This window comes from Orycteropus afer, unplaced genomic scaffold (genome assembly GCF_000298275.1).
Source record: "Orycteropus afer afer isolate SDZICR_OR568_19922 unplaced genomic scaffold, OryAfe1.0 scaffold00057, whole genome shotgun sequence".
Lineage (NCBI taxonomy): Eukaryota > Metazoa > Chordata > Mammalia > Tubulidentata > Orycteropodidae > Orycteropus > Orycteropus afer.
In genome coordinates, this window is record NW_006921644.1 from 1,151,386 (window position 1) to 1,175,923 (window position 24,538).

At 51.7% G+C, this 24,538-nt stretch overlaps 2 protein-coding genes across 2 annotated transcripts; both read left to right on the top strand.

Annotated features, from left to right (window-relative positions):
- Nucleotides 1-6,205: 6,205 nt before the first annotated feature.
- Nucleotides 6,206-11,406, top strand: MON1B (MON1 homolog B, secretory trafficking associated). Its single transcript, XM_007939105.2, has 5 exons — nucleotides 6,206-6,356; nucleotides 7,168-7,512; nucleotides 8,034-8,853; nucleotides 9,220-9,367; nucleotides 11,206-11,406. The coding sequence occupies exons 1-5, from the start codon at nucleotides 6,206-6,208 to the stop codon at nucleotides 11,404-11,406; spliced, it is 1,665 nt and encodes a 554-aa protein (XP_007937296.1).
- A 1,106-nt stretch (nucleotides 11,407-12,512) lies between these two features.
- SYCE1L (synaptonemal complex central element protein 1 like) lies at nucleotides 12,513-23,399 on the top strand. Its single transcript, XM_007939192.1, has 10 exons — nucleotides 12,513-12,582; nucleotides 17,473-17,535; nucleotides 19,105-19,164; nucleotides 19,354-19,428; nucleotides 20,017-20,064; nucleotides 20,297-20,368; nucleotides 21,846-21,892; nucleotides 22,704-22,773; nucleotides 22,858-22,981; nucleotides 23,201-23,399. The coding sequence occupies exons 1-10, from the start codon at nucleotides 12,513-12,515 to the stop codon at nucleotides 23,397-23,399; spliced, it is 828 nt and encodes a 275-aa protein (XP_007937383.1).
- The last annotated feature ends 1,139 nt before the right edge of the window (nucleotides 23,400-24,538 follow it).

The window sequence follows — 24,538 nt, forward strand, 5'->3', positions numbered from 1 at the left end:
ATAATGGTTACAGATGAGAAAAACGTCAGGGGCTCAGGGTAAGTTATGAGTAACATATACAGTTACTCTGTAACACAGGGGTTGCTATGGGTTGGAATGACTCAATGAAGTGAGTTTGGTTTGGGATTGCTGGGGGGAGTGGGGGAGCCACAGCAAGGTTAATTCTCCATTCTTCTTTCCCTGGGTCCCATCCCAACAGGGAAAAAGAAACATGGCTGACACCAGAGCGAACACCAAGTATGCCAAGAGCAGAGGGCAGGAGCAGGTCCGGGTTCTAGGAACAAGGACCGGGGAGCAGCAGCAGATAACAGGAAGAAAAAAATAAGCAATAGGCCCAGGACTACAGGAACAGGTCCAGGAATGCCTACAAAACAGTTACCTCTTGTCATTTCTCTCAAAGCTTTGTCTTTGTTGACCTTCCCCCAGGAAATCATGTCACACTGTGTCAAAGAGTTGTTTTATGTTACAGATCACGATGTTGGCACAGATGTCCAGATGTTCACTGACAAGGCCACAATCTGGGTCACAGATGGTCATCACAAAAAGTTCAGGACACCCTGAAGCAGGTACAGAATCCACCACAGGCTAAGTAGGGTGGACACAGGCACCTGCGGAATAGCTCAGTGAGTGGAATGCCTGGGTCGGGGACGCTGTGCCCAGTGCATGGCTGGGACCCAAGTTTCAGGGGTCAATACAGAGGGGTAAAAAGACAGAACCTTGGCAGATGTCAGCATTTCCACGTGAGAAAACCTTTGCTGGGAATCCAGTTATTATTGGCGTCACCACCCAGAATCACTGACTCAGCTACTCTACAGGTAACAAATTGTCTCTCAGGGCTTTTGATCACCAATGAGTAGAAAATGACACCTGAAAACAGACTGGGGAGCTTGTTAGGTAAGGAACATGGGTACCTATTTCTAGGACCTGTTGGACACAGCTGCCAAGGAGTTATATATTGTGAGAAGGGGAATACGGGGAAGTGTCAATGCAATCATCTTCCTGTTGTTGACACATGAAGCTGTGTACTGTCATCTGACTTTGCTGACAACGCCACCCAAACTGTATCAACATAATGTGGATAAATTATAGATATTAGAAACTGCTAACAAGTTTCTATGTAATCACCCTGGAAGTACAAGTCTGAAGAGGATGGATACAGGCCTCCAACCAAGGATCAAGTCGGGACATGGTCATTACTGCTGCACAGTCAGTTCTCTCCGTAGCACAGAGCATTTCTGTGGGTCAGAATCAAATGGACAAGAGAGGGTTTGGTTTTGGAAAGGATATTTATCACCTCTGTCCCTCAGGTTCTTCAATGCAAAATGAGAATACTTCTGTCTTCCAAGTTCATTGGGAATACAGAGTTAAATAATTGAAAGCACATACATTTTGTACCTGGCACAAAGGAATCTCTCTCAATACATGTTGCTGCTATTGCTATTTTTACTAATTTCTTCATGTTCATTATGTATCAGTTTTCTATTTCTCTTTCAAAAACTGCCATAACCTTAGCACAAAAAAAAGCACCAATTTATCTTACACTTTTGAAGCCGAGAAGCTCAACATGGCTCTCAAATCAAGACGTCATTAGGTCCGCCTTCCTTTACAAAGTTCTTTGGAAGTGTACCGTTCCTTGCTTCCAGGCCAACTTTTCTCCTTGGCTTACTGCTTCCTTTCTACATCTTCAAAGTCCAAATGCAGAATCTCTCTGACTCTTCTTCCATTTTTTCAACTATTTCTGACTTAATTCACTTGATTCTAATTTCATTCCTGATTCTCACATATTCAGTAAGAATTACTGTTGATAAAAATACTCAGGAGAAACCCTGCCCTCCACATATTTAGGAATAAAAACCAAAAACTCACTGCCATCAAGTCGATTCTGACTCACAGCGACCCCCTTTGGGTTTCTGAGGCAGTAAATCTTTACAGTAGACTGCCCAGTCTTCCTTCTGTGGAGTGGCTGGTGGGTGTGAACGGCCAACCTTTTGGTTAACAGTCAAATGCCTGAGGCACTACACCACCAAAGCTCCTTATATTTAGAGAAACAAGATTCAAATCATTCACCTGCATCCAAGCCTCAAAATGACGTAGTTCATGGAAACCCATGACCTGTCATGTTCAGCCTCTTGTAGGCCCGGGAGACATGGGATATCCACCTAAGCTGAGGATCGTCAAAGCAGTGGCCCTTCTCAGGCACGTCCAGGTTTACCAACACAATATGCGCAATACATTGTTTGAAGATGCTGGATGATAGTATCACAAGCCTGTACAGTGGGGGTTACAAGGAGGGGCAGGAGCAAAGCAGAGGTCAGGAGGAAGGTCAGTGCCATGGTCAAAACCTGAAGACACATGGCAAGAGGCAAATCACTACTTACAACAAAACTTCTTCCACCCACCAATGTCTGAAATGGAGCTGATGTTGTGAAACTTTTACCATCCTTGACTTCCATAGTGACAGGGGAAGGAGAGGTCCTCCCCAGGGACTCACAGCAGAAAAAGCAGGGACTCCTCATTGCAAACAGCCTTCCTCTGCCATTGTGGATCTCACACCCCAAAGCTTCTGTGGGAAGCTTCCAGTTAAAGCCCCCAAACTAAACCAAACCCATTCCATCAGCTCAATTCCAACTCACAGTGCCTTTGTAGGCCAAGATGAACTGCTTCATAGGGTTTGCAAGGCTGTAACTGTTATGGAAGCATACTGCCACATCATTCTCCCGCAGAACACCTGGTGGGTTCAAACTACCAACCTTTCATTAACAGCCTAGTGCTTAACCACTGCTCCATGGGAGAAAGATGAGGCAGTCTGCTTCCATAAAGATTTACAGCCTTGGAAACCCTAAGGGGCAGATCTACTCTGTCCTATAGGGTAACTATGAATCAGAACTAACTCAATGACAGTGTGTCTGATATTTGCTTTGGTAGCAAATAAATCTGAACTTCAATTTACATTTGAATTTGGACTTTAACACAAAAATTTATACTTAAAAGTTGTTGCTGCTGTTGTTATGTGCCTTCAAGTCGGACCCGACTCATAGCGACCGCTCCTTGGGTTTCTGAGGCAGTATCACTACGAAAGTAGATTGCCCAACCTTCCTTCTGAGGAGTGGCTGGTGGGTTAGGTACTATGCTACCAGAACTATTTAAAAGTTAGTAAGTAAAAAAAAAAAAAGAAAAAAGATTTGGAACACGTAATTTTGTTCTTCAGGTCTGACATAGCCAAAATAAACAGTACTTTTGAGGCAGTCAGAAATAATTTCGTTGATCCTATAATGCTCATGGTCAGGCCCTCCTCAAATCTCCGAGTGTTTTCCTCTTTAAAGAATACTTAAAAACTCCCTTTCCAGTCCTTGATGCTACATTGTCACCGTTCACTGAACTACTGCTGCTACCCAACAGGAGCAAGTGCAATCGCAAAGTGCATGATACGAACACCAGGGTGTGCTCAAGCCGAAAACACGTTTTGGTTTGCTCTGTGCAGGACCAGAGATGACATCTGTCACGTGAACACAGCGCTGCTGGCACGTTCTCACGTGGTGGAGGAGAGAGAACTGAATGTGAGGCTTCACTTGATCGGTCCAAAACAAAAAGGAAAATACAGTTGTTACCACATACAAAATTTTAACATGGTAGAAATTCATTTAGTGCCCTGCCAGTTCCTCCCACTGTAATGCTCACTTTTCCTCACGTTCTGTCTGTCTGGCATCTGAGTCTTTGTTTGAGGTAACTGGTGGCCCTCTTGTGTTGATGCTCTCAGCACGGACTTACCTTACTTACTGGGTAACTGTCCCAGGTAGCCTAGCAGACCAGGAGCAAGTCAGGGCCTTGGGCACCAAGTGAGGACCACAGGCCACCCCACCTGCTGCAGCAACCCTGCCCCTTCCCAGGGTGAGCAGAGTTTTTCTGGAGCACCAGGAAGTCATGGAATCCTGTAGGTAACAGAGCTGAGGGCTCCACCGGGCCCATCCTCAGTGGTTTTACCCCTTAGGGCAGAAAGACATAGACTTACAGGGAGTCGCAAAAGGAGACCTAGTTAGAGACATCCAGAGCAAAGCTGGTGGAGCATGAAAAGCAGATGGGACCACATATGCCGTTGCCCTCACACTAAAGTTATAAGCTGGGACAGTTTCTCCTAGCTGCACTGCACCCCAGGTCACAGAGAAGCCACACACAGCCTCCAGGCTGTGGCTCAAGGTGCCACCAGCACAGGAAGGCCGGATCCAGTAGCTGGGCTCCTCTTTTTATGCCAATGTAGATACCCTCTGTAGTCTACCCAGTGTAGTCTATGCTGTGGTGTCATACTGGTTAAAGCTATGGGTGGTTTGAACGCACCAGCCATTCTGTGGAAGAAAGATGAAACAGTCTGATTCCGTAAAGATTTACAACCTTGGAAACCTGATGCCACCACCACCCACTGCCATCAATTCCGACTCACAGCAGAAACCCCTCTATGGAGCAGTGCCACTGTGGTGGCGCTATGGTTAAGGCACTGGGCTGCCAACCAAAAGATGGACAGCTCAAATCCACCAGGTGCTCTGCGGAAGACGAGTCAGTCAGCTTCGGTAAAGATTTACAGCCTGGAAACCCTACAGGGGTCGCTATAAGTGGAAATCGACTCCATGGCAGTCGGTACTCTGTCCTAAAGGGTCGCTGTGAGTGGAATTCAAGGCAGTGGGTTTGGTGTTGGCTTACACACCCCCCGGGGAGGGTTCTAGCTGCGGAGAAGTCCAGACCTCCTCTAGTCTAGCCAATGACAGCGAGCAGAGGCTGGCAGGTCGCTTTTTTCGGCTATCCAGAACGCAGAAGCCTCTCAAAGCCACACCCACAGGCTTCCAGTGATGACTGTCGTGGTTGTTGTGTGCCATCGAGTCGGACCGACTCATAGCGCCTCCTCCTTGGGTTGCCAAGGCAGTATCACTACGGAAGTAGATTGTCCAACCTTCCTTCCAAGGAGTGGCTGGTTGGTTTGAACCGCCAGCCTTCTGGTTAGCAGTCAAGTGCCTTAGGCACTATGCTACCAGAGCCCCTCCAATGATGACTAGGGCTCCTAATCTACATGGCTACACTTACACTGCCAAGCCTACGCAGGTGGGTGGGCCCGGAGTTTGCGAGTTTGGGCAAATTCGGTTTTCCTTCGCGACCTCAGGCCATGCGGGCGTTTCCCTTCCTCTATGGGGCGCCGAACTCTGACCGGCTCAATCCAGGGACACCCGAATACTTCCTACATCTTAATTTAGGATTCGACTCCCATAGGCTAGTCACGCTAAGCGCAGCAGTGCATTCGGAAGCACTTACTTCCGGTCAAATATTCCTGTCTGTTCAGAACCTACTCCACCCCTCGCCAAACCTCTACTTTTCCTGGTGAACAAAAAAAAAAAGTAAGGCAGCCTCACCGCCAGGGGAGCACGTTATGGATCACGCACAGGTATCCTCTGAACACCCTTCGTGTAAAGAGGGGAATCGTTTCGAGCCTGCCGACTGGGCACCGGAAAATGTCAGTGATGGGCTCTCTTCAATAAAATGAAACGCACAGCGCGGGTCGTAGTAAAAGGGGGCGGAGTGGGGGCGGAGCCGATGCTTCTCTCGATTGGGCCAGAAGGATGTGGTCCCACCCTCCTTATTCCGTGATTGGCTGCGCCCCCACACACACACACACACACCCCTAGCGGTAGGAGAAATTGGCCTGGCTTACATCAGCGCAGTGGACAGCAGTGTAGAGGAAGTACGGTGGGTTCCCAACCAGATCTGACATAGCTTCTGGAGTGGCGCGCGCCATCTCAATGGTGAGGGAGGAGTACCAGTGGGCGGTGGGACCGAATGGGGTTGCAGCGCCGCGGGGAGCGACTAAGCACTGCAACCGGAAGTCTCTTGAGAGTCGCGTCATACCCGGAAGTGTGGCTAGACAGCCGCCGCACCCGGAAGTGTGATCCTGCAGCCTCTGCGGGAAGTAATAATATCCGGTTAGTGGAGTTATGGGTTTAAAACAGGTGTAATGTATCTTTATTTCCTGACATCTGGTGGAGACTGCCTTTTTCTAAAAGTATTGGAAGGTGTCACTATTTGGTCATGTTTTTTAATGTCTCGTTGAAGCCCGTGGGGAAAATGGACATTAGAAGTGGGTTCGAGGGGGCGGGTCTCCAAAGGCTCTTGAGAAGTTTTTGCTGTCTGTCACCACCTGTATCTCCTCTCCCCCAGGGATGTGCAGATGGACGCCGGAGGCGACACCACTGCTCCAGCTCCCGGAGACGCGGAGGACTTGGAGGCCACGCAGTTCTCCAATGAGGCGGCTGGAGACAGTGGTGGAGGGGTTCACAAGGACCCACCGGACCCCGGAGACGGGGGCCTGGAGGACACAGGTGAGGCCTCTCCTTAGTGTGGAATCGTGGCCCGAGGATGTCTGTGGAGGCCAGTGAGGAATCGTTTAGGACTCGGGGCAGTAGCTTAAACCATCGTTGGGTTAGGAAGATGCCATTGCGGATTCAGGATGGGGCACTGAGGAATGAAAAGGGAGTCAATGGGTGTCAGTGGACGTTTAGTGGAAGTGGGTTTACTGGTCTTTGGGGATATTGGGGTGGGGGATCATTGAATGTCACTGAGAGGATATGAAGCCATTGGGACTTTATGGGAACCTTCTTGAGGTATAGGTGTGAAATGATAATAATCGTCATTGGAGGATCAGGAGGTATCAATGGAGTAAATGGGAAGGTATAAGGGAAGGTACTGGCAGTCATCAAAGTTGTGGGTTGTAGTGAATGCTAATGGCGTTCATGGCAGTGGAGGTCAGTAAAGTCCTGTTTGTTAGTGGATATTAATGGTGGTCATTCAGAGGTGACAAGATGGGTTGAAGACTTGGGTGTTTGTGGTGGTTAACTGCAGTCATTGGAAGGGGGATAACTGGTCTTTGGTGACATAGAGGTTCAGTGAATAACAATGAATGAATACAGGATTGTTTGCACTTCAGGGGGAATCATGGAGACCTAAGTGTTAGTGGGTATCACTGAGGGGTGTTATTAGAGCAGTCAGTGGTTATGGGTGGGGCATGGGGAATGGGACACCCAGAGGTCTGTATCAACATGCAGGGGTCATGGGAGGCTGGTGCAGATTTGGTGGGTCTTTGGGGTTTGTGAAGATCCACAGGCAGATGACCCACCAGGGGCTCCTTTTCAGGATCCAAGGCCAAAGACCAGCTGCCCGGCGAGCTGTCATCACTGCCCCAGTCAGAGGCCTCATCAGGCACCTGTGAGCTCTGGAGCCCCACAGCCCCTGGGAGTGGTCCCATGGGTGGCCTTGAGAGTGGCCCCGGGGGCCAGGGCGGGGACCCCAGCAGTGGGGACCCCAGTGATGAGGACTGGCGCAGCCAGCGCAAGCATGTGTTTGTGCTGAGCGAGGCAGGCAAGCCCATCTACTCCCGCTACGGCAGCGTGGAGGCGCTGTCAGCGACCATGGGTGTGATGACGGCCCTCGTGTCCTTTGTGCAGAGTGCAGGTGACGCCATCCGGGCCATCTACGCTGGTGAGTCAAGGGGCAGTGGCAGGTGGGGGGCAGCGGCTGGGGCGCGGGGTGACTGGCTGGAGGTAGGTCTGTCTGTGGGACTACTTGATCAGAGGTGGTCAGTATGTGTGGCCAGGCAGTCAGGGGTCTGGCTTCCATTTCAGGAGGCCATCTGTCTCTTTGGTTAGTTGGGTTCTGAATAATTGACTGACTCACTGGGATCCTTAGTGACTGCCCAGATGCTTCCTGGTCACCCGAAAGGGTGACTGCAAGGTCTGTGTTGGGCTTGGAGTGTGACTTGGAAGACTCTGTCTGGGTCCTTGCTCCATGTCCCCCAGTTCTGTGCCCTGACTTTAACCTACCTGATCCCTTGACAGTCCCCACTTACCTCTCCAAATGTCCACACTCCCCTAGCTTGTCCTCACCCCAGCAAGTGCCCGTGTGGGCTCAGGCCATGTACGTGTGTTGGGGAAGTGGACAGAACTGCCTGCCTGGGCCCTCCAGCCACCATCTTTCTCTCTTTGCCCCATCCCCTCTCTCAGAGGACCACAAGCTGGTGTTCCTGCAGCAGGGCCCACTGCTGCTGGTGGCCGTGTCCCGTACCCCTCAGTCAGCGGCCCAGCTGCGGGGGGAGCTGCTCGCCGTGCACGCCCAGATTGTGAGCACGTTGACCCGTGCGAGCGTGACCCGCATCTTCGCACACAAGCAGAACTACGACCTCCGCCGCCTGCTGGCAGGCTCAGAGCGCACGCTGGACCGGCTTCTGGACAGTGTGGAGCGGGAGCCGGGTGTGCTGCTCCTGGGGGCTGTGCGCTGCGTGCCTCTCGCACGCCCACTGCGGGAGGCACTGGGCGCGCTCCTGCGGCGCTGCACAGCCCCTGGCCTGGCACTTTCGGTGCTGGCAGTTGGCGGTCGCCTGATAACAGCGGCCCAGGAACGGACTGTGCTGACCGAGTGCCGGCTAGACCCAGCTGACCTGCAACTGTTGCTTGACTGGGTGGGTGCGCCAGCCTTTGCGGCAGGTGAGGCGTGGGCGCCGGTGTGCCTGCCCCGCTTCAACCCCGATGGTTTCTTCTATGCCTACGTGGCCCGCCTGGATGCCATGCCTGTCTGCCTGCTGCTGCTCGGCACCGACCGTGAGGCCTTCCACGCCATGGCCGCCTGCCGACGTCTTGTTGAAGACGGCATGCGCGCCCTTGGTGCCACACACACCCTGGCAGCGGTTGCTGGCCTCTCTAATGCCCCGTCGGCCAGTGCCCCCGCCTACAGTGTACAGGCAGTGGGGGCCCCCGGCCTCCGGCACTTCCTCTATAAGCCACTGGACATTCCTGACCACCACCGCCAGCTACCCCAGTTTACCAGGTGGGCCCTCAACCTGTGGGCATTCAGCTGGGCAGGAAGGCTTGTGTGACTGGGAGGGTCTGCTTCTCATGGGCATGACTGGGGAGAGGTGGGCAGCCATGCTGGAAGGGTGGAAAAGAATGAGTCTGATGAGGGAAAGTCAGTCCCCAACCCCAAGGGAGCCTCACGTCTCATGGGGAGGAGAGCCCCAGTGTGTAGAGAATCCTCTGGTCTGATGAGGGGGGCTTGGTCTCCAGCCACCGAGAATCCTCAACTCTAATGGGGGAGGCGTGGCTCCCTAACTTGATGGAAATCCCTTGAGTAACAGGGGAGATGGGCCAGCTGAGAAGCGTGGGCTGACCTTGCCCCTGCCTCTCTCCACTGCAGCCCCGAGCTGGAGGCCCCGTACAGCAGGGAGGAGGAGCAGCACCGCCTGTCAGACTTGTACCACTGCCTGCACGCCCGCCTGCACAGCACCTCCAGACCCCTGCGTCTCATTTACCACGTGGCAGAGAAGGAGACGCTGCTGGCCTGGGTGAGCTCATTCCCCACCGCTTGTCCCCGCTCCCTCCGTTCGTCCCCTCCAGCCAGAACAGCCACCACCGAGCGCACCACGCCTGTCCGTGGGCTGTGTCCTGCTTGCAACGGTCCCCGCCATTACATACTTGTGTTTGAAACCAATGACTCCACCACAGAGTCTACAAGGCCTGCATTAGCCACATGGTCTGTGTGCTGGCCTCCCATTATCAACCAATGCAGTGTCTGTGACCTTCAGGAGGTCCCATATGAGACCTCCTGTGTCTGTTATGACCCAGTGGCCACTGATTCCGTTTGACCCCGTGAGTCCCCAATACCCATTGACCACCATGGGCTTGGTACCAGGCTGTGCCCTCTGCCTGAGGTCACCCCAGGGCTCCTGCTGTCACTTCCTCCTGTTAAAGGTAAGCTGTTCCTGGAGGCTCAGTGAAGCTGACGCCATCAGAAATGGCGCCTTCTCAAGGTTTGGCCACTCGGTGCACGTTTCTGATTAAATCGTCTGTTGTATCCCTATTGTGTTGTAGCCTCATTGTTCTAGGCTGAGCATTTTTTTTTTTAATTTTTATTTTCAAGTCATTTTTTTGTTTTGTCGTCATGTGCCATCGAGTTGGATCTGACTCACAGCGACCCCTCCTTGAGTTTCCGAGGCGGCATCATTACAGAAGTAGATTGCACCACCTTCCTTCCGAAGAGTGGCTGGGGAGTTTGAACTGCCAGCCTCCTGGTTAGCAATCAAATGCCTTAGGCACTATGCTACCAGAGGTCCCTCAAGTCATTTTAGACTAAGAAATATGTCACAAAAATGGGAAAAGAATTACTACATCCCCTTCATATAGTTTCCACAGATGTTAGCTTACCAAAATCACCCAGTAATGTTTCAAAACCAGGCTTATCGTTGGGATTCACCACTGGTCCCACTAATGGCCTTGATGGATCCAGGATCTTATCCAGGATCACATGTCCCCTTTACTTATTCTACTGCCGTAGTCTGTTTTGGCACAGTTCTCAGTCTCTGTCTTTTATGGCCTTGACACTTTCAGGACAAAGCCAGTTAATTGTAGAATGCCCCTCAACCTGGGTTTTTCACGTTTTGTCATGATTAAATCGAGATCATGCATTTTGAGCAAGAAGACCACAGACGTGACACTGTGCTCTTCTGTGCATCCTGTTGGGGGGCACATGGTATCAGTTAGTCCCACTGTTTGTTGATTGTAACTGATCCCTTGGCTGGGGTTGCGTTCACCTGGCTTCTTTACTATAGTGTTCCCATTAGTAATTAATGTCTTGTGGTGATTATGTCAATACTCTTTCTCATACTTCCACTCACTAATTTTAACATCCATCATTGATTCTCACCTGCAATAGTTGGCACTCTGGTGTTTGTTAAATAGTGATTTTTCTTACTCCCTCATTCTGTCTACATTTATTGACTGGGATTCTACTGTAAGGGCGAACTTTTCCATTTATTCAATTTTCACTGTACATCAGTTACGGGGCCATGGATTCAGTGGGCTAAACTCCTTTGCTATTATTTATTTTGTTGTTCATCTTGTCTCGGATTTAACCAGGCTGGCTCTTGTGTCTTTTGGACATGTCCTCATTATTGTGTTAGCATGTCTTACTTTCAGGCACAAGATGTCCCGGACTCAGTTTGTACTTTCTCTGTACCAGTCCTGGAATTAGAATTCTAAAATATCTTTGTACCTTTTAGTAGAGAATGGTATTTAAAAATTCAAGATAAATAGTGGACCCAGGATTTTAGATCAGAAGTAGCCTCACTAAGGAGAGGGCATGGCCAGGTCTGGCCCATCTAACTGTCTCCTCCCAAACCTCCAGGTGACCTCCAAATTCGAGCTCTATACATGTCTCAGCCCTTTGGTGACCAAGGCAGGTGCCATCTTGGTAGTGACTAAACTCCTGCGCTGGGTGAAGAAAGAGGAGGACCGGCTTTTCATTCGTTACCCGCCCAAGTACTCCACACCCCCTGCTGCCTCTGTGGACCAGAACGCCCATAACGGCTTTTTCACCGGACTCTGAGAGGTAGAGCTTCCAGATGGGGCAGTGCTGGGAGCGACCAACTGTGGCTTTTGCCTCTCATTTTCACACCTAGAGGTGTGGATGAGGGGAGGTATCTGGCAGTCCTCTCTTTCCCTGGGGAATGGAGCAAAAAAGACCTGAGGGCCTCGCACAATGGCAGGGTGGGAGGCAGCATGTTCACACCAGTGGGCAAGCCTGTGCCTGCCCCTCCGGCCGCCCCTTGCCCTTCCCCTGCCTCATCACCCGCACTCAGATGACGGCTCAGAGCTGTCCCCTCCAAACCTGGGTACCATACCCTCTATCCCCACCATCAAGGGTCTGCTTCCCCAATGGAGCATCCAGGGCTAACCAGGCTCGCAGGGGTGGAAATGGGAAGGCAGAGCCAGCATGTGCCTGGAACCGGCCTGAGGATACCTTGAAGGAAAAACTACATAAAAAGCCTAAAACTAAGCCCCACAAGGATATTCCATTGCCCTCAGGTACTTGTCTTCATCTTTATTATGCCAAAAAATAACCCCCTCAATGTCGACTGCAGCTTACGTTAATGAGAAGGTGGCATCTGGCATCTCTGTAGGGAACCCAAGGCAAAACGCCTGGCTTCTTAACCTGGTGGCTAAGATCCAAAATGTTTGCATGAGAAGATCACTTGGCTTCCGAGGCTCAATGGACTCCATGAAACAGGGATAACCCCACCTTCCCTGCACTGTTACGTGAGGATTTGTGCGAGGGGAAAAAAAGGGACTCGAACTCTTGTGTATTGTTACAGAACATGTGCCCACTTGTTCCAGATTTTTCCAAGCTGCATAACACAATCGCCCCAAAGAGGGAGAGACTTAGCAGCCCAGACCTGCGCACAATACTCATTCCCCCATGACAGACACCCGGTCGCTGGCTGTCTCATGCATACGCGTGGGTTGCCATCAGGGGCACCCAATGTTCTGCGCTTGCCCAGAGCTGAATTCCCCCGCCTATGCACACCTACCCTGCTCAACGGACGGAGGTGCCTATCCACACGCATGCGCACTGCAGAGCCTTTCGTCCGCTTGTGGACTTGGACCAATCACAGTCATCGGCCAAAGCACACCGCGCAAACCCCGCATCGGAAAATGGCGGGTAGGTTGGACCCTTTGAAAATGGAGCTGCTGGGAGCCGTGGACGAGGATGAGGAGGCTGAAGGTAGTGAGAGCAAGTGGTTCATACCTCTTGTCTGCTGCGGCTGGAGGAGGAAAGGTTCTTCCCATTAAAATAAGGATAATAGTACTTTAAAAAAAAAAAAAAAAAGGTACAAATTTAAGTTTTTTATTAAGAAAAAAAACTTAACCGTTCCACAAAGTGGAGAGAAATAACGCACACATTTTCATTACCTGGATTAACTCTTCTCATCTTTACTCTGAGGTATGTTGCTTAAATATTTTAAAGAAAATAGACTACATAATTCAGTACGCGGTTCATAAAAAAAATAATAAACTCACAAGAAGAATGACCCCTGCTACTTCCACACCTAAGAAAATTCACAGTAATTCCCCAGTACCGTCTCCCAGGTGCCCCCGGGCAGCACTTTGCATGGACTTTCAAATCCTTTACATTGAGACTGGCTCGCTCCACAGACACAGCTGCTTTGCTTCAGGGCAGTGACTTGCAATGACCCCCCCACCCCCGCCTGGGGGGGGTTGTTGTGTTGTTGTTTGCCGTGGAGTCGGCCCCGACTCATAGCGACCCCTCCTTGGGTTTCCGAGGCAGTATCACTACGGAAGTAGATTGCCCAACCTTCCTTCCGAGGAGTGGCTGGTGGGTTTGAACCGCCAGCCTTATGGTTAGCAGTCAAGTGCCTTAGGCACTGTGCTACCAGAGCTGGGGGGGGGGGTGTAGAAAATAAATTTCTGTCTTAAAGACAGAAACTGCAATCTAGCAAAGAAGAAAGGTCCCAGACAGCAGTCTGCCCAGGCCACCCAAACCCCTGACTCGAGCCCGTCCTGCTGTGGGACAGCGGCACTGCCGGGTAGGATTGCCCAGGCTGCAGTCTTCACCAACGGACTGTCACTTCCTTCTGTGGCAGAACTGGTATGTCTGAACCTTTCGGTTAGCAGCTGAGCGCTTAACCACTGCACCACCAGGGTTCCTTACAAGTGGGCCATTACCTTCTATAGTCATGTATTTTTTAATTACAGGAATGTTCAAAATGTACCCTAATGGAGCAGATAGGATGGTGAAGGCCCAAGGACCTGTCCCACAGCCTCAACAGTTATTTGCTTCCCTGTTCCCTTTAACCACTATGTTCACAAAGGAGTGGGATTGCATCCTGCCAGACCAACCTCTGCACACATCAACAATAACCACTTGTTTCATGTCGGTCTTAGGATGTAAGCTCCATGAGGACAGTGACTGTATTTACTGCTGTTTCCCCAACTCCTAAAGCAGTGCTTGCTTAGTACGCAGTAGGTGCTCAATAAATTTTTTTTAATAAAATAAGCGTATGAATAATGAAATAACTGATACTCTTAGAGTAGGGCCACACATTGACTGCCAACTATAAACAAAGGAGAGACAGCAACAGTCAAAACATGCAAACAGATCCCATGTGTTAAGTACCCACTATGGCTGCCATTATGCTGAAAAAAAATTTTTTTTTTAAGATTACTCTATCAAAACTGAAGATACAATTAACTTCACCAGCAGTGCAGAAAACTGAAGAGAATGTTGAGTTACCATTTTTAGCACATCAAATGGGATTGCTAAATACAGATAATGTCTGAAATGATGGCCCTACGGGGAAGCAGACCTTCTCTTCACCCTGGAAAAGAGCTGAGCTCACCAGTGAAGACTTTGCTGGAGACAGCTTGGCAGGATGCTTTTAGCACATAAAATGCTATTCCCCATCTCTAGTCACCATACCAGGTAATATACAGATGCAAGGTCCAGAAATGGTCACTGTAGTGCTGGTGGAAGAAAACACAGAACAATGCCTGTGCGGATTTTTTTTTTTTCCTTCTGAGAAGCAGAAAATAAAAATTCTAATTAGAAATTAATTTTTAAAAGGATAAGGTCATTATTGACACAGAATGATCTTCAAAGAGATCCCGTTTTTATGAGAGGAAGCAAACCTGGACTTTAAAAGTCCACTATAGCCCTGTGTGGACTGCACAGAATAATGCCTGAAGACTAAAGGCTTAACCAGTGACTCTGGGCACGGGACCTGGATTTTGGGGGTGGTGCAGAGGTGAAGGCATTTTTGAGATTACTTGATTTTTCTTTTAGGAAAATGTAATTACTATATAATTTTAAAATATAAAGCAAAAAGGAGTTTTGATGATTCTACTGCAGATACCTGGGAGAGCATCCTCGTATATAGGAAATGTGCACTGGGGTGTTGAGCAGTAATGTGCCATCATGTCTGCAAGTCATGATTCAGAAACACTCGTATATGGAGAATCTGATCCAAGGGCACATGGGAGGACAGTACAGGCCTATTTCCACAACTTTCCTGTAGACCGGCAATTATTTCAAAATAAAATGTTTCAAAGGGGCTCATCTTCTACAGCTAGTTTTGTAACACAGATTCCCCCCCCCCTTATTTAAATCAAGATGTCAGCTGGATTATTTAAGCTTTACTGATCACGTCACGTTACTTGTGACACGCACAGCAATACAGTGGCAGGAAAAGCACAGGTGGAGCTTTCAGAGAAATGGTTGCCAAAGCCAGTTGTTATGAGGCATTTGGGAATAATCAGAGAGAGTTGCATATGGTCTGGGGACTGGGTGATATTAAGGGATCACTGTGAGATTATAGGATTGGGGTCCTCTAAGAAAATGTCCATTCGTGGTTGAGATTCAGTGAAGTATCTGTGGATGAAACACCTCAAAGCCTGCGACTTGCTTGAAAATATTTCAGCATGGGAAAAGCTTAGCTGAAGCAAATACAGGTGCATGTTAAACACTGGCAGATCTAGGCAGTGACTAAATGAGGTTTTGCCACAGTGTCCTCTCTGCTTTCCTGTGTGTTTTAAACTTTTTATAATAAAATATTTTTTAAAATCACAAACTAACACCTTCCCTTGTTACTCAAGTGGCTTTGCTTTTGTTTCCCTGTGGACGACTCTGGTGTGCCTTCATTCACTTTTTGGCTGTGATGCGTGCACCAGCCACTCCTCAGAAGGAAGACTGGGCAATCTACTTATGTAGTGATACCGTCTCGGAAACGCAAGGAGGGGTTGCTATGAGTTGGATCTGACTACAGAGCAGGGGTTGCGTTTGTTTGTTGTTGTGTGGTTTATGAGCTGTCTTCCCTAGTCTCTGCGCACTTTTCTCTGGAGAGGAGTGGGCCACAGAGAGTTTGACCTTTATCATTAATAAGTTGATTGCAACAGTTCAACATATTGCAGATATTCTACCTGGTTCCTTTGTTGTTGATGATGATGTTTTAATTTACCAAACCAAACGAAACCCACTGCTATAGACTTGTTTCCAACTCATAGTGACTCTACAGAGCAGAGTAGAACTGCCCCATAGGGTTTCCAAGGTTGTAAATCTTTATGGAAGCAGACTGCCCCCCCATCTTTTTCCCACAGACGGGCTGGTGGATCTGACCATGAACCTTTTGGTTAGCAGCCCAAGGCTTTATCCACTATGCCATCAAAGCTCCTTCAGTTATTGCTGGATGTTGCTAGCTGCCTTCCAAAGGTCGTGTGAGTTTGAATGCACTTGAATGTCTGTTTTCCTCACCAACATTGGACATTACCAGATTTTTGGTACTTGGCAGTTTGTTAGGTGCAAAACATTACCCTGGTTTAATTTGTGTCTCCTCACTATGTTGTTGTTGTTGTTATTAATTTGCCTTCGAGTCGGCCTCGACTCATAGCGACCCCTCCTTGGGTTTCCGAGGCAGTGTCACTACGGAAGTAGGATTGCCCAACTATACCAGAGGTTATTTCACTTTTTAATGGACTTTTAGACAATGATTATGGATATTTCAAATATACACAGAAATAGAGAGGGTAAGACCCCTTGAATCCACCTCCAGGCCCCAACAGTTGCCAACTTTTGGCCTGTTTTGTTTCCTCCTCAACTCCATCCATCCACTCCCTACCACTCATTTCACTGAAACACATCCCAGATATCATCATTTCAATCACAATTATTTTTGTAGATAACTCTATAAAAAGAACTACAAATATAACCACATTCCCATCATCACACCTACGAAATAATACAATAATTCCTCCATATCTTCAAATAATCAGTATTCATATCTCCTTGAATGTCTCAAATGTTTTGTTTTTACAAAATGCTTGAGTAAGAATCCAAATAAGGTGTATTAATTGCAATTAATTTACATATATTTATATATCTATATCTCAAGTCTCTCTTCATCTGTAAGGGTTCTCTGCCCCTCCCCCCTTTTTACTCTGTTGGAGAAACCAGGTGGTGTGTCTTGCAGAGTTTCCCACAGTCTGGATGTTGTTGATTGCATCCCTGTAGTGTCCTTTAACATGTGCCTCTTGTATTCCCTCTAAATTAGTAGTTAAGTATGGAAGCCTGATCAGATTCAGACTCCTTTTTGAGGGGAGGGGGCAAGAATCCTTCATAAACAGGGTTGTGGTCTTCCATCAGAAGGCACCTAACACCTGGTTGTCTTTTTAATGTCAGTAGGCATTTCCTAGATCCATCAGTTCATTCAGAGTTTGCCAACAGTGACCTATAATGACTCTGAGGAAACTGATATGTATCTGGCCACCCTATAGCATTGGTAGACCTTCAGGATGAACTTGAGCAGCAGCAGTGAGAGTGCAACCCCTCCTTTCACCCCTGGGTTCCATTAGAAGATGTCCGTGGTGTCCTTTGACCCTTCGGAGAGAAGCGGCCATTAGGACCCTGATTCATCCAGCACACAGCATCAACCTCAGGGACGAGTAGGGTCTCACTATGGCCGCACTCTGCCTGGACACCTGCCCATCAGCCCATCCTCAGCCCCAGCCCTGGGGTGTCTGCAGAACCCCCTGGGCCCTTCTTCCCTCCCTTCCCAGATGGACCTCTCGCTGGATCCTGTAATTCTGGTTTTCATCTCCACAGGACAGGACAGGTCTCCGAAGAAGCCCGAGGACTTGCTGGCAATGGTGAAGAAGCTGCAGAAAGGTCCTGGGCCTCCTGGCTCTGGGGCGTGGCCTGGGGCATCAGACAGACACGGTTCAAACCACCCCCCCAACTCCCAACCACAACTCCCATCCCATTATACTTTCTCTTCCTTAGTTTCATTCTTTGAACCAAAAATACGGCTCCGCAGTTCAAAAGTCAGGAAGTGTAAGAGGAGGAAAAAACCTGTCATCCTCACACCACCACACGCCCTACTCCGCCAGTTCCCTGCCCTACAAGCAAACAGCCACTGTTTCCACATTCTCAGTGTCTTCTTAAGAGATTTGTTTCTTTTTAAACACATTTGTGGGTGTGTCGTCTACACCTGCCCTTTCCATGCAAAAAGGGAAAAAGACCACGCAGATGGTTTTGCACCTTGCGTTCCTTGTTGAAGGGGACCAGTAAGCCAGCCTGCACATAGTACCCATGTGAGGGGTGGGGCAGAGCATGAGATGGGCTTGATCCTGCCACCACCACCCCATCCCTGGCACCCATCCTCAGCTAAAAATGCTAGACTCCATCGATCTGTTCCAAGTAAAAGGGAGCCCTGCCCTGCAGCTGCAGGCAGCTGTGCACTGGAACTGCTGCCTGGGCTAAAATTAGGTGACGCAGTGCTGGGCTGCAAGTGCAGAGTGACCCTGAACAGCTCCAGTCAGCCACAGACACCCTCCCGGGATCTCTACCCATAATCACATCTTGGAGAGCATCCGCTGTCCTGCAAGTCACAGGAGCTGGAGCTGCTGACCCCAGAAAATGGAGGGCCCACGTTCATTCCAGAGGGTTGGCGGTGAGACCCTGCAGTGGCTGGCAGCTTCTCCACCCTGCTTTCCCCTGCTGACCTAGAAGCTGGACAGGGACCAGGAACAAAGCAATGAAATGGCCTGTGAGAAGCTGGAGATGCCCGACGGGTGCTGATGTCACTGCCACCCACAACATGAGAGCCCTATGTTCCCATTTCTCACATGAGGACAGTGCCAGAGCCCAGGTTGGCAGGAGTGACTGACAACCCGCCTGCCAGCCTATTAACAGGGTCAGCACAGGCGAGGTCTCTGTTGACTCCCCCAAAACTCAGCATAAAATCTAGACTCCTCCACCATGGCCCAGAAGGCCACAAGATGGTTGCCACCACATCCCCCGCTTGACCTGCCACTGTCCACACCAGCCCCCTCATTGCCCCTTTGGACACCCTCCTCATTTGCATCACTGCCTGCACAGCTTGGCACCAGTGTTTCCTGCCTGGAATGCCACCTCCCCGCCCAGAACTTCAGGGCGGTCCCCTCACTGGACTGGGCCTTCCCATATCTCAGGAAGCACCTTCTACACATTGACTCTTCAGCCTCTTCACTTCTCTTCACAGCATTTGGCACCATGAGTTGACATCCTATGTCTGTCTTTACTGTCCATCTCCCCCACCCAGCATGCAAGCCCCATAAGGCCTCTCACTGAACCCGGCACACAGCAGGTGCTCAATAAATGCGGCAGAGGCACAGTGCTAGCGCCCAGCCCCGCTCCATCTGCCTTGATCAGCAAGGCCCCTGTCTTCTCTGGCTCCATCTCCCTTTCCTTCTGCAGAGGGGAGCCTGGAGCCGCAGATTGAGGACCTCATTAACCGGATTCACGAGCTGCAGCAAGGTAAACCGAGGCCCTCGGGAAGGGCCTGGACTTTGAAAGCCTCCTTTCCTCATCTGTAGCATGCAGAGCCCCCCCTCCCCCCCGGGTTGTTTGAAGACAGAGGTGAAATTTTACAGTCTGCCAGAGAACAGTAAGGCTGCAGGCTGCAGGCTGCGCTCACATGGTGTCTCCTTCCCTCCCATGACCCAGCAAAAAAGCAAGCCAGCGAGGAACTGGGAGAGGCCCGCACGCTCTGGGAGGCCCTGCACAGGGAATTAGACTCACGTAAGTGGGGCCAAAGAGGGACAAAGCGATCCCACGACGTTCCAACCTCCCTGCTCTCACCAGACCCCATGCTCCAGGCCCCAGGGCCCAGCCTGGTCCCCTGCCACCACTTTAGATTGAACTCCTACCTCTCCCTGCCTCTGTCTGCAAGGCTCTCACCCACATATCCAGATAAACTCTTGCTATCCCGTGTCTCTCAGTTCAAACTTCACCTTGACTGGCCTTCCTGGATGGCCTGCCTTAGAAACAGAATCCTGTCCTTGCCCTGTCACTCACTCTCCTGCGGGACCTGTTTATTCAAAGCCTTGTTTCCGCCCCACGTGGTGTCTTTACTGATCTACTGCCACCCCTGCCCTCTGAGTAAACCACATGCACTCTGCAGGGTCTCTACTCTGTACTCACAGAGAACGTGGGCACAGAGGGAGGAAGTTCCCAGTGGGAGATAGCAGTAGGGGTGGCTAGGAGACACCCCGTTCTCCAGGGGCTGGGTGATGCCTTCTGTGCAACCTTGGGCATACCCTTGCATGAGGCTGGAGCGGGGAGCGCAGGATGTGGCCCCTGGGGGCTGAAAGCGTCACTGTTTTCCAGTGAATGGTGAGAAAGTGCACCTAGAGGAGGTCCTGAGCAAGAAACAAGGTATCTGCCATCCCTGTCTCCCTCATCCTACCTCAGCACCTAACGAAAGCCCAGCTGCTCACCTGGCCACCGAGACCTGAGTCATGGTGCTTCCCTCTCAAGTCTCCCCCTCACTGCCACCTCACTCCGGGTCAAACAGTCCGCTCAGTGCCCTCCAGCGCCCCCCGTGATCTAGGGTCCATTACCTCCACTCAGGAGCTATCCAGGGGCCCCTTGATTCCCTTCTCCACAGAGACACTGAGGATCCTGCAGCTGTACTGTCAGGAGAAGGAAAGTGAGGTCCACAGGTACGAGGTCCTGCCCCATTCTTTCCCACCTTACTCCCAGCTCGAATGAGGGAGGGAGAGCTAGGGAAATAAATCTTGGACATGGCATCCCTTATTTCCCTCCTGTGAAAGAGTGGTTGGACAAGAACCTTCCCCACACAGCTCTGGTATTACATGGTGATGTCCATATTAACTCACTTGTTTGATCATTTATGAAATGAATTCTTTCTCCTGGTGTTTTTCTAAGCCTTTCCTTGTTTGTCATCCAGCACCTCTGCTACCCACTCATTTGCCTGTCTGCACACTTAAGCCTACAGTCATCCATTCACCCACCACCATGCATCTACCCATGCATTTATCCAGCCAGCCATTCTCTCTCCCATCCACCCACATCCATCCATCCCTTCGACCAGACAGCCATAATCTCTCCAGTCATCCCTGTAACCATCTTCCAGCCAGCCAGCCATTCATCTACCCTCTCCATCCTTCCAATCACCTGTTCACCTAGCCACTCATTTCTACTCCCAGTCGTCCATCCAGACATCTGTCCATCCTTCCAGCAGTCCTTCCCTCATTTCTCAATCTAGCCGGCATCCCTCCATACATGATTTCTCCTTCGAGCTGCCATGTCTCCAGACAGCTACTCATCCTTTCAGTTAACTGTCCTCCCAACCATCTATCCATCTTTCCACCCTCTGAACATTTACTTGGCTCCTTCTGTGGCCAGAGGCCTCACAGATTGATGCAACATGATTTTAATTGTGCAGAGAAGCCTGATGGTGGTTAATGTGTGTGCTTCACCACAATGCCCGCACCGTGTGCTGAGCAATCTACGTTCATTTATCTACCTAATCCTTCCGCTGGTATTTACAGGAGCTAGGACTAATGTTGCCCTGCCTCCACCAGCACCATTTTAAAAATGAGGAAACAGGTCCAGAGAGGTGAAGTGACTCGTCCAGGGTAGCAGATCCAGACTTGAAAGCCAGGACTTCAGAATCTATGATGCTAAAGCACCACACTCATCACAAGGGCTTCCTGAGAAGTCAAAGTTCAGTGGGGACAGCATGATGGTCTCTACAGAGGCCCATCAAGTTCACATTCAGTTGATGGAAGAAAGAAGGGTGGATGTTGGGAACAGACGCCCCAGCTCCCATTCCTCCTGGGGACATCATGACTCAGAGAATGACTGAAGGTTGCCTCGCCTTTTCCAGGAAGCACATGTTGCAGGACTGCATGGAGCAAATCTCGGCCCATCATTCTCAGATTCCAGAGAGGAGCAAACAGAGGAGGCCAGGGTAACTAAACTCTGGGTCTGGGCCTGGTGGGCCACTGGGTCGGGGCTGAATCAAGGAAAGTCTGTTGGAAGAGGAACTATGGGAGTCAAGACTTGTGGGCTGAAGCCCAGGAAGCTTCTCCCCGCAGAGGGAGAAAGACGTGAAGGCCTGTGATGAGGCGCCCCCGGCCTGGGCCAGGCCGCTCATTCCTGGTGCTCCACTCCTAGGTGCACGGCAGAACAGCTGGAGGAGCTGATGGGCCCGCACAAGGACCTCTGGGAATTCCACGTGAGCCATCCCCTCCGCCCGAGCTGTAGTGTCTTCCCTGACTCTACCTGTATCCGCCCACTGCTCAGGTCCCACTCCCTGGGCAGTCCTGACTCCTTGATCCCTCTCTCCCACCCACTCAGCCCCTCTGCTGTTAGCTGGCCTCTTCTCGCTGCCCCCCACTGCCGCACCTAGTATCACTGGCCCAGACTATCACACTAGCCACTGCTGATGCCTCCCGCTCCCTTTGCAGTGGCAACCACCATGTTCATGTCTTTCCTCCACTCACCTAATGTCCATGGACGCATCAGGTGCCATTCCAGGCAGGGGCGACAATGGTGCGCCAGAGGGCAAGTCTGCCATCCCAAAAGGCTGACCGGGTGCAAAGGGAGGCATGCCAACTCTAAACAAGAATATAAGTAGGTAGATCAGTCCTGTAGTGTCAGGGAGGAAGGCCTGGCTCACCAGGTGACAGCTGAACTGAAGGAGTGAAGGAGGGCTCCATGCAGGTGCCCGGGTGCAATGGTTCCTGGCAGAGAGAGGGCAGTGTAAAGGCCCTGAGGCCGAATGGTGCCTGCTGAGTATGTAGAAAAGTGAAGGTTCAGCACAGGAGGGCAGAGGGAAGAGAGGAGACTGGAGAGGTACATGGGCCATGGGAGAGAGGCTCTCCACTAGCTGCGGGCCACAGCAGGGGACGCGTATGCTCAGTTAATAAACAGTGGAATGAATGAATGACCTAACAGAAGTAGACTTTCCCAGAGGCTTGAAGGCGGCGAAGGCCAGCAGTAAGGGCCAGCTGGCAGACTGACCTACTGGCTGCCTCTCCTCGCAGATGCTGGAGCAGCGACTGGTCCGGGAGATCCGTACCCTGGAAAGCAGCAAGGTGCAGCTGCTTACCGAGGGTGAGACTCCAGGGCGTGGGGGCGGGGCAGGGGTCTCGGCCTGCCCGAGGCCGGGTCCCGCCCTTGACAGACCGCCCCTGGTAGAGATGCTGGTGCAGGCGAAGCTGGAGGAAGTGGGGCGGCGGCTGCCCTCGCCGCCCGAGGTCGTGGGCGACCCACCGGTGAATGGCAGGCCCCTCCTGCGCGGCCAGGAGGCCACAGCCGTGGGGTGAGAGCGGGAAGGAGGCCTTGGCGCGGGACGGCGGGGCGGACCCCCAGCACCGCCTCTCCCGGAAGGGGCAGGGCCCTGGTGGGAGGGCGCCTCGCCAGCTCTGCCCCTTCCTCGCGCTGGGTCTGCAGGGCCGCGTCCGTCTCGGGGTTCCCGGGCCAGAGGGGGCGCAGGCCTCCTTCCCCGGCACCCCGACTCTTGCTGTCTCTCTTCTCCCAGGCTGAAGGGGGCGCTGGACCAGCTCGAGGGCCAGGTCCCGGCCGTCGCGCAGAGCGCCCCGGAGCGGGAGGCCGGCGGCGAAGGAGACGTGGGCAGCGGGGGCACGGGGCGCGCGGGCGGGGTGTCCCCGGAGGCGTCTGAGAAGAGGGGTCTGTGGGGAGACCAACGGCCGGCAGAGCTGCCCCCGCCGCCCCGCTAGGCGGCCTCCTCCTTCCTTCGAGGCCTGCCGAGGAATAAAGGCGACGCTTTCGGACCATCCTTTGCGGCCTCGGCTGTCTGTACTTAGGAGTCAGTGGGGCGCGGGGTGGCGAGCTCCAAACCCGGACTCTCCGGGGTGGGCGCAGCTGTTGGCCGACACCCTGCGGGTCCAGGTCCGGGCGGGTGTACACCAGGTGCTCGGTGCATGCTCCCGAGCAGGCCACTGAGTGAGTGTCGGAGCCCGCGACTACGTAGACAACGTAGCGGGGCCACCCTGCCTCCACTGCCGCATCCCGGCTCCCTGAACCAGGTAGTCGCCCAGAGGGCTGGGGGGCCTGTAAGATACCCACGTCACGTCTGTCCCTGTCCTGTGTGCAAAGTAAGCTCCCGTCTGCAGAAATGTCGTTTCCCACGCGCTCCCTCTGACCTAGGGGCCTGCCTGCCCTGGGCACAGTCAGCACGAGTCCCCACGGGCCCTTCCACGGATCTCAAAGCCTCCGAGCCCAGTCTCCAGGCTCCTCACCCAGGGCGTGCTCTGACCCCGGCTCTCCTCAGGGCCTCTGTCCTCACCATCCGTCTGTTCAGCTTGCAACTGCTCGGGGAGGCGGGCCTGGGCCTTAAACCAGGTGCCCTGTCAGCGGCCGCTGTCAAGTCCCTGTGCGGCCCTGGCCCTTGTGATGGAGAGTGGTTTCACGGGCTGATTTTCAGAAGCACCCCACCTGGTCTTTTCTTCCCAGTCTGTCTGGATCTGGAAGCTCTGCTGAAACCTGGCCAGCATAATAGCAGCACCGAGGCTCCCTGAGAGATGCCCGGGGGCTGCCCCTGAGGTCCAGTGGCCGGGAACTGAGCCCAGTGGCCTCTAGGGAAGGCCAGCGTTCCACAGCTGACCACCCGCTCCCAGCGCAGCACCTGCTGCGTTTGTCACACCGTGACTGATGGAACAGTCATCATCGTGCAGGGAATGTATTTCAGCTCTAGTGGCCATGAGAGTCACCTGGGCAGGGCAGTGTTTGCGGCTCAGTGGGTGAGGTCCTTGGGGCAGAGGAGCAGGAGTGTGCGTCTCTGACGGCCCCCAGTGACGCTGACGCTGTTGGTCAGGAGAACGCACTTTGAGGGCCACTGCTCTATGTCCATCAGATG